This window comes from Scleropages formosus, chromosome 19 (assembly GCF_900964775.1).
Source record: "Scleropages formosus chromosome 19, fSclFor1.1, whole genome shotgun sequence".
In the NCBI taxonomy this organism is placed as follows: Eukaryota; Metazoa; Chordata; class Actinopteri; order Osteoglossiformes; family Osteoglossidae; genus Scleropages; species Scleropages formosus.
In genome coordinates this window covers 22,243,542-22,255,159 of record NC_041824.1, presented here as the reverse complement: position 1 = coordinate 22,255,159, position 11,618 = coordinate 22,243,542, and the positions used below count along the sequence as shown (strand labels likewise).

Sequence of the window (11,618 nt, the reverse complement as noted above, 5' to 3'; positions counted from 1 at the left end):
CTAAATACAAGTACTCAAAAACATGATTAATAAACCAATCCACTAAAAATGTCTGACCAGTCAACTGCCGTTACAAAACTTAAGCCAACACACCCATCCACGTATCAAACGCTTTTCCGAAAACTTAAAATTTAACATTTAGCCACCCTGCTGAAAAAAGTTCTGAATGTCTTGATTCAAGATTTAAATAAGTTTTTAAATGAAGACAGATGTAAAAAAATTTATTGTAGACTTTTTATACAAATGAACAGCTAGGTAAGCAACCACAGTCCAGAATGTCCCCAGGAAAGCCTTCATGTACTCTCAGACGTCAAACAGGTGTATGTTCCCATCATGCCTTCTCCACTCGACGCAACTCCTACAAGCCGGTTCATCTGCTGAGCTCCCTGGTCAGTCCAGCTGCGTCACAAACCAAGGTGTTTCATGGCTGAGAGCAGCAAGGGGGAGGTTTACTTGGACCTCTGCCTCATCTTTCTCCTTTTGCGCTTCAGTCTGCAACGGGAGGAGAGCAGAATTTTAGAATGCATCTCCAATGTTTTTGTAATGCAAGTCTGACAATTTGCATGCAAAGACGTTAAGCGTCTTGGAGAAAAACTTACCTGCGCATACGCTTCTTCCTCCACTGCAAAACAGAAAACTCATTGGTGAATATTTGAGGACATGAGGTGCCTGTCTTGACAGAGCAGACAGCACTCGAAAGGCCCATATACCCTTGTGAGCAGGTAAGTACTTTGCCATACCATTGCCAATCATGCCATACCTAACACAAGACATCAGCCAAGTATATTTACTTGGTGAGTAAATTTAAATACTGGTACCCATCTCTTATGTATGTGATATATTATAATAAGAAAAGCTAAAGAACTTAAATTTAAATTAGCAACAGAAAAAAAGTGACCACACTGCACTGGGCTTGGCTGATCAAAAACATAATTCCTTGATTTGGACTGGAGAACAATGTGCATGCAGCTTAGAGCAGGCGCTTTAACAGCTATCAAAACACGAATTTGATTGGTCACAAAAATGTTCCGTCAAAATGATCGCGCAGGTTTGGTGGATTCCTCACTCTGCTGCTGTTCGAAAAGTACAACCCGAATATGAAACCACCAACAACGTGAAATTTGACCATCACTCAAAGTTAAAGGGCAAACAAATTAAAAATTACGCTTTATCGTCGTTAAATATCCACGAGTCTTTTCTGCACTGTATAAAAATATAAAAGCAAACAGCGCTGGCTAGCTTACACAGCTAATTTTAGCAGTCAGTGCAGACAGCGCAGAAAAAAACTTACCTTCGCCCTCATGTCGCGGGTGTGTGTCTAAAAAGAAAAACGTAGGTGTTAATGAAAACATCGGATGGCTGTAAAATCATAAGGATTTATTCGGATGATTTTTCAACCCCAGACCAACTATTTCCTGCTTACCTTTCCAAGATGGACCCAACACGAAGAGGACGTGACACCCAGGGGGACGGACTTTATAATGTTTGTTACGTCAAAGCGAAATATCCCGCTCTAAGAATTGTGGGAAAAGTAGTTTTTTAGCTGTAACGTGAACGAAAATGGAGTCGTAGAAGGCGTTTCTCATGTGAATAAATACCAAGCAGGTGAATTCTGCAATAGAAATAAAAATGATATAACGGTTATGCCAGAACTGTGCCTGTAAACCAATATTATAAGGGGTACTATATGATACTGAAAGAGCTTTATTGCTTATGGCAGAAGGCAAAGGCCAATTACATGTTCCTTTGACCTCCACTGACCTCAGATTTGTAGAATACACTCATCCCTTATATAACAGGATTGCTTATAACAGAAACAGCTACAACAGCTTATGAAAATATACACCTTTACTATTCAGCACAGTGGTATTTTTGCCTGTTACACAGCCATTATGTTTCCCGTGCGGGTATTTAACTCCGTACAGCGGTAACCCTACTTTAGTTGCATGACCAAAGCAGGGCCGAGACATCTGCAGCGTATCCTGGAGACACTAGGCGCAGGGCAGGGTACACCCTGGACGGGATGCCCGTCCATCGCAACGCAGCCGCATACGCGCACATGCACACGCTCCGAGCAATTTTGATTCTTCATTTCACCTGGAAGGCATGACACCCTTTTGAATATATTAGAAATGACAGATACAGAAAGATATCGGACTCCCTTCAGGTTCCGGCAATCCCGGGATTGATAAAAGTTTGGATTTAATCATGTTTTAGAAGTATGTCCTGTGGTTTTCCATTCTGAGAGATCTTTGCTGCAATTCTCATCCCGTTTAATGTGTAAATTGTACTTTTGCTGAGATGTACATCGCTTTGGACAAAAGCATCTGCTAAATGAATAAATGTAAACATGCTCTTTATGATATGTGTATGAGTATTTGAGGTTTGTGTCATCATCAGTGTTTTGTGATCTGAATAACTTTCAGATAAAATTCAGGGATTCGGCTCAAATAGCAAATATGTTTAAAACCTCTGAGCATTCAATACTTTAGAGATAAGATAGGAAACATTTCAAGTATGACTTTCAATTTAGTGTGACAATACCAGACGTTTTAAATGTACTAGCAGACTGGACACAGCATTTATTCCTCTTTATTCTAACACTTAAGATGAAAACATATTCAGACATACAAAAAAAATCTTTGTAATATAAAGTTTATTTTCTGTTTGTTTGATGAATCTTTTAAAAGAACAAAAATAACCTCACAAAAACAAACCCAAAGTCTATAGAAAGTACCTTTTTGACAGGGAAGTTAGAATACTTATTTGTACAGAATATGCAAAAAGGAGTGAACTGGTAGTCTGCAGTTACACTGCTGATACCCAAGGATGGGTGGACAGTAGTGCTGCTGCAGAAACTCTTTTCATACATGTAATTAAATCCGGTGATTATGCTGTTGGGAATATTTTCATATAAAATTTGCAGATGAGAGGTCCTTGGCATGGATAACAATTACACTTCAATCTGGTTATAGAATAACTCCAACACAACCAAAACAACACTGTAGGAAAGCAGAATAATTTTTTTTTCTGAAAAGTGCCGCCAATTATATCTCTCGAAAGAACTCATTTCTAAGACGAACTAATATTCTACCTTTTTTCCACAGATAAGGTATTTTTATTGCCAGGCTGTGACTGTTGACCCAGAGCTCATAATAATATAAATACTAAATTCTGGCAAATGCAAGAGAGACCACAGAGTAATTCTCACACAACACACCGGAGCATCACCAGTCCATCTTAAAGCTGACAAGCATGTATTGTCAAAAGTCAGAATCCTGTCTGAATTAAAAATTAACCTGAGTGACCTGGAGAAGTTTAACCGCTTTATGAAGCAAGTAGCATTTCAACATTTAAAAAAAAAAAAAAAAAATCCATCAAACATTTCCTGAAACCAAGCGGAATTTTCTTTGTGTACAATTCTGAAGGCATGTTTAAAACATAAGATGCGTTACATTCATCTAATGAAATGACTTAACGTGTGTACAATGTCAGCTTGTCATTGACCTGAGGAGCAGCAGCAGGTTCAAGAGGAGGTGCCACACAAGCTCCCCCTTGTGGAGGCCCATGGCAATTACCCAAGGTCCAATTTCATGCCAGTCAAGCATACTATACTGTAATTATATGCTTTTATACACCTTACTGTATCCCATCTTTCAAGGTACGAAGCACATTTGCAAGTGGTTCATTATGTCACTGCCAGTTAAAACAATTCCTGGGGCAAAAACGTCACATTCTATCGTACTGGTAAAATTTTAAATATTTTAATAGTATAATTTGGTCAGTTAACCAGGCCAGTTTACAAAAACCAATGTTTTTAAATGAAGTCACACAAAAAATGAAAAATTAGAAAAATGAGACCACCTTTCATGTGAAAATAAAATTAGATGCCAGTATAATTTCGGTTGTTATTCCAGTATCCTTTTCCTCTCAACACTCTTGGTGAAAATAATGACTTGATGACATTTCATCCTATACAGATGACACTTTCCTACTGTAATGCTACATTTTAATGTGGCCCTGGTAAATCTTGAGATCACTAAAGGATACAGGGACGTTAACTGGACCTCGTCCCGGGCAGATTCCAGTCTCGACGGTAAAAAGAAGGTAAGTCATCTGAAAGTCGACGGGCTTGGTGGCAGGGCACGTTCGAGATTACGTCCACATTTCTGTTCTTTTGGGTGTCAGGTGTGTGGATGTGTGTGTTTGTATGTGGTTTCTACTCAGCAGCCTCATTCTCAGGCGCTCCTGTGGCGTTCTCTGCCGTCTTGGATGCCTACGTGAAAAACAAAGACAGTTGCAGTGCGAGGGAAGTGCATCAGCTTCACATTACTTTTTACGTGGAACACGTCTGCTTACGCGCACACACGACGATATCCGCACGTATGCGAGGACCTACCTTCTTTTTCTTCTTCTTCTGTGTCTTGCGGCTGGCTGAGCTTTGTAGTAGTGCCTGGGCAACGGGGGACAGGAGAGAGACCAAGTTGATTTCACTAACTGGCAATAAATGTTCAATATTTGGCCAGAAATAACACCACACTTCAGCATCCTTTCTCTTAAAGAACCAATCCACCTTCAACAATTGACAGGTTTTTCTTGAGAGTTTTATGGTTCTTCCCTGCTACGTGCAAATCAGATTTAGAAATCAGACCCAGCAAGTACACTTTACACTCGTTTACCTCGGACCCATAGACATGTGTGAATGGGACTCTGGAATTCCACGTCGGAGAGTGATTTAGTGAGTGCGGCTCCCTCGCTTGCCCCTTACCTTGAGCTCTGGGTCGAGAACTTCGTGTTCAGACAGGTAGAGCTCGGCCTGGAAAGGCCCGCTGGTGATTCGCAGGGGCCCGTTGGCCATGAGCAGCACGGTGAACTTGAACTGGGCCACGAACTCCCCTGGACACAGCGAGAGAGGCCGAGAGTGACGCAGAACAGGTGCAGCTGCTACCACGGTCACTATTCTTTATTTAACTGGCAGCCTTGTGAAAGGTGCCCCACCCTGCGTGGCCTCAGGGAAAGGAACAAAGGGGGAGAGACGCACAACAGTATTGAGAAGGGCATCTCGGAACCCCCGCGCCACATGTGAGGAGCGCAGAACTCACCCTCCTTCTCGTGGAGCACGCTGAAGGGCTGCAGCAGCTCGTGCTTAGCGCACTCTACCACCCCCAGCCGGGCCTTGCCTTCATCCTCGAATGCCCTGCGGCACAGCGACACGCTCGCGTCGACATCACAAAGGCACCTGCTGTGCTCCTGAACACCACATGCACCGGAGCACCGATTTCCACATTTACATCTATTCATTTATCTGACACTTTTTCCCCAAAGCAACCTTCAGTGTTAAACTGAGTAATTTTACTGGAGCAATTGAGGGCAAGTACTTTGCTCAAGGTGGGATTCACACCTGTGACCTTTGGGTCCAAAGGCAGCAGCTCTAACCACAACGATACCGCCTGTCCCACATGTGCATAAAGGTGGGACACCAAAGGCTCCGTTTCACCTTGTTTTCATACAGCGTTCCTCCCAACGCTGTTATGGCCAGAGCACTTAACACACAGAACGCAGCGACAAACAGATCCAAAACAATCAAAGTGAGATGATATTCTATTCCAAGGACTCGCCTATGCAAAGCTAAAGGATGAAGAGCACATGTACTGCGCGTACACTGTTCAGCCTGACGTGTAGGTGAGCAGCCGATGTGATAAAAATTAACGGAAGTGACTGAGCAAAGTGTGTGTAATGCAAATACAGACCTTTAACACACACCTCTGCTCTCACTGAGAATATGCTCATGAATATGTATGAGGATATTTAAGAAGGATATGTAGATGAATATGTAGGAAGATACACTGATTAACTGTTATTCCTCATCAATAAGTTTGTCCAACGCAGGGTCGTGGTGGTCGGGAGCCTATCCAGAAATCATACAGGTTCTGCTCCGTTTGTGAACATTACAAATGATGTAATTTTACTAGCGTCGCCGCTGAGCGGCCAAGGAGCCGTGGCGGAGACAACGTGACGATACGCCATCCGCCTCCAGTTTTTGGGCCCACAGCTGGCATTTCCAGAGAGAAGGGTAACGAAACCATGGCGGTTTTGGAGTCCAAGTTGCGTTAAATGTGTGAAAGGACGCTGCTCCACAGGGTCCAGCCTATAATAACCTGCTTATAATAAGGCAACAGATTGGGGTTCGTGTCACTGTAAGCTGCGTCACACCGGCTGTGCACACGGTTCGACTGCACTCGTTTCTGCCGCTCACCTTCGCTGATATTTACTCCGCAATGTTATTATAACTTGTCTGCTGTCACTAGCAGTAACTGTTGCCTAACCCTCCTCCAGGTGAATCCCCATTTCCCAACTCAATAACAATGCAGCAAAACGTTTAAAATTTCTCAATTATGTCGATTTTTGCATTCGTTATGATTAAAGTTCACTGATTACAGAAATACCACTAGTTCTTCTAGAGTGTCACTTTTAGTTTGGTACTTTACAGACATTGGAAGATTCCGGAAAGAATCAGATCAGTGCTTGGAAACCAGTACCAAAATTTGCTAATTTAACAATGTGGAATTTTTTTTAAAAACTGACATATAGTACAAACTAATGCCAAAAGTATGTTTAATATAACACTAAATGGAAAATGCAAAAAATAAGGTTGTTACATTGTGATCACCCCCAACCTGATGCTGCTCAGGCTGCTGCTGTCAGATGAAAACTGTACGTGTTTTGGCCAAAAGGGGGAATGTGGTGAAATGCACCGCACCTGAGGGTAAAGGGCATGGTGTCAAAGCGTCTCTCCACTTCACTGAAGAACATTCGCGACGTCTTCATTTTGAGTCCGTACTGTTTGCTGGGGTCCCGTTTATAGATGGTGGTCCTCTGTCCCGCATCTCTGGCCTGCGGAGCACATAAGACGCTGCTTTGCAGCTCTAACACGCAGTGTGAAAATGAGGGGGGGCGAGGGGCTGAGCGACATGTTACCATGTTCCTTACCTTCCCTTCCCCGGTACTGATGAGCACATCCACAGCGTACACCTCATGCACCTCGAACTCCACTTTCTCATGGTCCTTCCTAGGACAGAACAGTAACACAACCGCTCATTCCAAGTACTGTACTGTGTGTAGCGGAGAGACATTGCAGGGACAGCTGGTACCCTAGTGGTTGGATCTGCTGCCTTTGGATGCAACAGTTGCAGGTTTAAATCCCACCTCCAGCTGTAGTACCCTTGAGCAAGGTACTTACCGTAAATTGCTCCAGTAAAGTAACCCAGCTGTATAAATGGGTAAATTGTACGTAGCTTAACACTAAGTCGCTTTGGAGAAAAGCGTCAGATAAATGTAGTATATGGCTGCGCAACTGGCAGAGCCTGGTGTTTGAGGTTTTGATGTTCTCCCCACGTCTTCATGGGTTTCCTCCGGGTGCTCTGGTTTCCTCCCACAATCCAAAGACGTGTGTTTCGGGTGAACAGGTGACTGTAGTGTGTGTTTGTGCGTGTTATACTGCTCTGGTCTAAACATGGATGAATGATTGTAGGGAGTTTAGTGCAGTGTATCAAACACTAAGTCACCTTGGATACAGCTAAACACTGAGCGAAGCACTAATCGTAACCATCATCATCATCATCAAGTGTCAGCTAAATGAATAAATGTACAACTGCCTACCGCTGCTGGTCAGTCGGGTTCTGAATGATGGTTTTCTCCCCATCGATAACATGCTGCTTGAGCTGATGGGACAGCATCCCTGAAGACAGAAGAAAGAACCAGTTCACAGGGACGAATACTTTCATGTTACATCTCAGCATGTTTCCATTATCAACAGTCACTTGTCTAGTGGAGGGTTGCAGAGATCCAGAGCCTACCCCTCATTCACAGGGGGCAAGAGAGGGCACACATTGACAGGACAACAGTCCATGCATGCAAGAAAAATTTTCTTCTGCTGATTTTTTTTGCATTTTCCATTTAGTTTTGTTACATTAAACATACTTTTGACGTTTGTACGATATGTCAGTTTTTTAGTAAAATATTTCATTCTTAAAATTGGCAAAATTCTGGCATTTGGGCTCTGCGTGCCGAATATTCCAGGACCTTTTAGGAGCTGATGCTCTCTAGAATGTTTTGGTACTTTCTACCATGTTCTGGTGCTTCTAGAATCTTCCAGTGGTTGTAAAGTACCAGATTAAAAGTGACAATCCACAAGAACTAGTGGTATTCCTGTAATCAGTAAACTTTAATCCTAATCAACGCAAAAATCAACATCACTACAAACTTTGGAAAGTTTTGTTAACTAAAATAACAGAATGTTTCACAACATGCGTCTGGGCCCATTGCTGTAACTCGCGGCCGGGCCGCTCACCTTCGATGGCGGTGCATTTAAAGGACTGTGCGATCTTGTTCCAGGCTTCCGTCACTTGGGTGTTCTGAGGGACAAAGCGGTTGCAGCATCAGGGGTAAAAAAGGGTGTGATCTCGCTGCGAAGCTGCATCACATCGCGACGCGGGTGACCGTCAACACGTCGCTCGACGTGGACGCAAGCTGCAGTTACCTGGTTTCCAGGTTTGACCAAACGCAGGGCCGCTTCGGCGCACAGGTGGGCGGCCTTGATCACGTCGGCCTTGCGGCCCGTCACAGGTGCCTCCTGGGGGGACGGAAAAGGACATCGAGGGAGACGGTGATGAGGACAGGCAGGAGGGGAGAGAGGACAAGTGGAGGGACAGACAAGATGACAAGAAACACTCTGCAATGGAAGAGTAAAACTGTGATCAAGTATTGATCCTACAGGACACGGGGGGGGGGGCTACCTTGGTCACCCCAATAACAAAGCTGTGAGCAATGTTCGCGATGAAGCCGTCCACGTGGACACCAAGGTCACTGCCAAGAGACAAACGAAGAAAGGAATCCATTAGGGAGAGTTAAGAATCTATCCATCATCAGTGACTGTTCAACTGAGGGTCATCGTGGCACAGAGCCTATCCCAGAAACACAGGCTGCGAAGCAGGGCACGTGGGAATCAAACACATTAACGCACAGGTTCATTAAGGGCAAATCAGAGGCATAAACCAGAGGCAGCTGCAATAAACCAGTACGAGCACGGGGTGAGCACGCAAACTCCACACAGATGGAGCTGGATTCGAACCCCTGTCCGAATGCACACCTGTGAGGCAACCAGTGCTGCCTGCTGAGCAATTTCAGCAAAGACAAAGACGGAATGGAATGGAAAGGGTGGGAAAGGTGTGCGTCAAAGTACAGCGGTAAGGAAAGGGTCCGAGGGGGTAAGAGAGGCAGAATGAGACGAGCACCTACACTTTCACCAGGTCTCCGTCTTTGAGGATGTAGTCAGCGTCGCTCTTCAGCGGAGAAAAGTGGCACACGCAGTTGTTGACCGACACACTGGTAGGGAAGGCGATGCCTACGAGTGAACGACACGCCTTCATAAGGGAAATGTCATCGTAACACACTGCTTTAATACAGCGCTCCTCGAAAGTACGCGACGCCCTCGTGCCCCTTAATTTACCACCAAATGGTTATTTAACGAGAATCAGTGTTTCTCATGTGACATAACAGGTGTGAAATGACCAGTTCTGTATGTTGCTTTACAGGAAATTGTGCGTGTAGTAGAAACACACAAGTAGTGCAGGTGTAAAAATAAATTTTATACAATAATATCCATCCCTGTAGGGTTCACATACTTTCGAGCACACTGTACAGCAGGGTCATTTTACTAGAGCACTGTATCAATAGCGTAATTTTCACTGCGTGCAACATCTACATGCGGATCATCCCCTTACCTTTCTTCATGTCTTTCTCCTTCTTGAAGATCTTGCCGGTCTCTGCCATGATGAGGGAGTCCCCCTTCTCGCAGAGGGACAGGACGGACACCCCCGGCTTGGCTGCCTCCACCACCGCCCGCAGAGCCTCTGCGTTGGGGCACCAAGCACAGATGAGACAGCGGTTAAGGGAACGTCGCCGGGAGACAAGGCAACGGGTGCGAAGCACAGCGATGCCGTTGCCGACACCAGAAGGACGAGGAGTTACCGTTTCCCAGTAGCCTTTACGTGCGGCGAAGGATGCGGGTGCCAACTACTGCTTTGTAGGTTCACAGCCCATTATTTGCACACCAACCCATCACTACACTTTGCATGAAACGGGAGTTTCAGGAATAAAATCAAATTTATTCTTAATATACGGTGAATTACCAACAAGACCGTGTGTGAATAAACCCGTTTGGTTAGACACAAAGTGACTTTTTTTTTTTTTTTTTTTTAACTATTTTTTTTAAATATTAAAAATGGATATTGGTGAATTCTTGCAGTGCTACAACCAGCCCTGTGACCACACTGCCAGACCGAGCAGAAGGCGAGAGACGCCATCCGCCCTCAGACACGAGTGTATATGCTCATCTCCTCCTCGTCGCCGAATTCCAGCGTGACACCAGCCGGTGCTTTTACTGGAGTCTCTTGCAAATAAAAAGACACATCAATTTTAAATGTGTTCAACTGCAAACACATTACCCTTAACATCATTTGCCATTCACAAGAGGTGCAGAATTAAGAGTCCATGGCTTTTCTGTTTTAAATCTGATGATGTTGCATGAGCTCCCCCTGTCCCTCAGGGCTGCTGAATCCCTTGCAGTACTGTATTGCATTGCTTTTGGATACAAGCTAACTGTGCATCGGCAGTTGCGTGTTTGAATGACAGCTCTTTGCCTGAGGTGAAATGTACTATGCCATGGTAAACAGCACGTCGCTTGAGGAAAAGTTAAGTGCTTTGACTTTGAGATTTAGCCTAGGAGCGCTGCTGGTTCGAATCCCACTTCATCAGACGGACACAGTAAGAGAGAGAGTTCATGATCTAACACTAAGTAAGTAAGTCACCTTCACAGGCGCCAGCTGGAGCGTGCGAGCTCCACGCGCTCGAGCCTGCGGGTGAACTCGTGGGGCTTTTTTTTTGTGTCTCGCGCGCAGGCATTCAGACTCCAACCGCTCCAGCAAGTTCGGAAACGACAAACATATTCATTTATTTATTTATTTATTTAAATTATATCAGCCACGTGACCTCCTCGGGTGACCAAGTGTCCGCAAGTGATACGAGTCTTTTGTTCGCGAAAACCACGCGTCATTAAATAATAATACACAGGCTCGTTCTTTCACGGGTCACGCACGCACGGGGTCGACGACGTGAAAGTGCACGCGCAGCGGCGGATAGCGTTCGTGCGCGGCTCGTCGGGGCTTGTCGGGGCTCCGCTCCGCAGTCGCCCCGCACATGGTCTCCCGCGCGTCCGGCTGCGGAGGCCGGCGGACTCGTCTCCTCTCCTCCTCCGACACGAACGAATTACACACCATACACGACACACCGCAAAGAGCGTCTCCACCACCTACGGTTCGCGATGTCGCCCGCCATTTTGTACTTGGTCACCACCAAGTCCTCGGCGATGGTCTGCTCCTGCTGCTCGTCTTCTCCCGACATCTTTCTCCGCGGCTGTCGTGCAACTTTCCTGCCCCGCGCGCGTCAGCGGCTCAAGCGAGCGCGCGACTCGCGGGATCCCGCGGCTCCGGGCCGGCCTCCTCCGGCCACCGAAGCTCCTCCCGCCAGCGGTCGCCCGAGGCATTGTGGGCCAACTTGTA

General features: G+C 45.4%; 1 protein-coding gene and 1 long non-coding RNA gene across 2 annotated transcripts; both read right to left on the bottom strand.

Annotated features, from left to right (window-relative positions):
- Positions 1-205: 205 nt before the first annotated feature.
- Positions 206-1,474, bottom strand: LOC108939190 (uncharacterized). The gene is made up of 4 exons (XR_001966485.1): positions 1,424-1,474; positions 1,292-1,318; positions 600-622; positions 206-492 (listed from the first exon to the last, which is right to left on the bottom strand). It is a non-coding gene; the product is annotated as an uncharacterized LOC108939190 (long non-coding RNA).
- Positions 1,475-2,639: 1,165 nt separating this feature from the next.
- Positions 2,640-11,574, bottom strand: LOC108939030 (proliferation-associated protein 2G4-like). The gene is made up of 13 exons (XM_018760124.2): positions 11,373-11,574; positions 9,783-9,911; positions 9,298-9,403; positions 8,796-8,865; positions 8,540-8,632; positions 8,351-8,414; positions 7,660-7,738; positions 6,991-7,069; positions 6,761-6,894; positions 5,103-5,197; positions 4,769-4,896; positions 4,400-4,453; positions 2,640-4,276 (listed from the first exon to the last, which is right to left on the bottom strand). Exons 1-13 carry the CDS (start codon positions 11,458-11,460, stop codon positions 4,220-4,222), a joined length of 1,176 nt encoding a protein of 391 aa, XP_018615640.1. The 5' UTR covers positions 11,461-11,574; the 3' UTR covers positions 2,640-4,219.
- Positions 11,575-11,618: the final 44 nt, after the last annotated feature.

What these genes read in the sequence shown, in the direction of transcription:
- LOC108939030 (XM_018760124.2), bottom strand. Translation starts at nt 11,460, where the DNA reads ATGTCGGGAGAAGACGAGCAGCAGGAGCAGACCATCGCCGAGGACTTG. An exon ending in TGGTCAAACCTGGAAACCAG is followed by an intron (nt 8,415 to 8,539) that starts GTAACTGCAGCT and finishes TTTGTCCCTCAG; the next exon opens with AACACCCAAGTGACGGAAGC. An exon ending in AACCCGACTGACCAGCAGCG is followed by an intron (nt 7,070 to 7,659) that starts GTAGGCAGTTGT and finishes GTTCTGTCCTAG; the next exon opens with GAAGGACCATGAGAAAGTGG.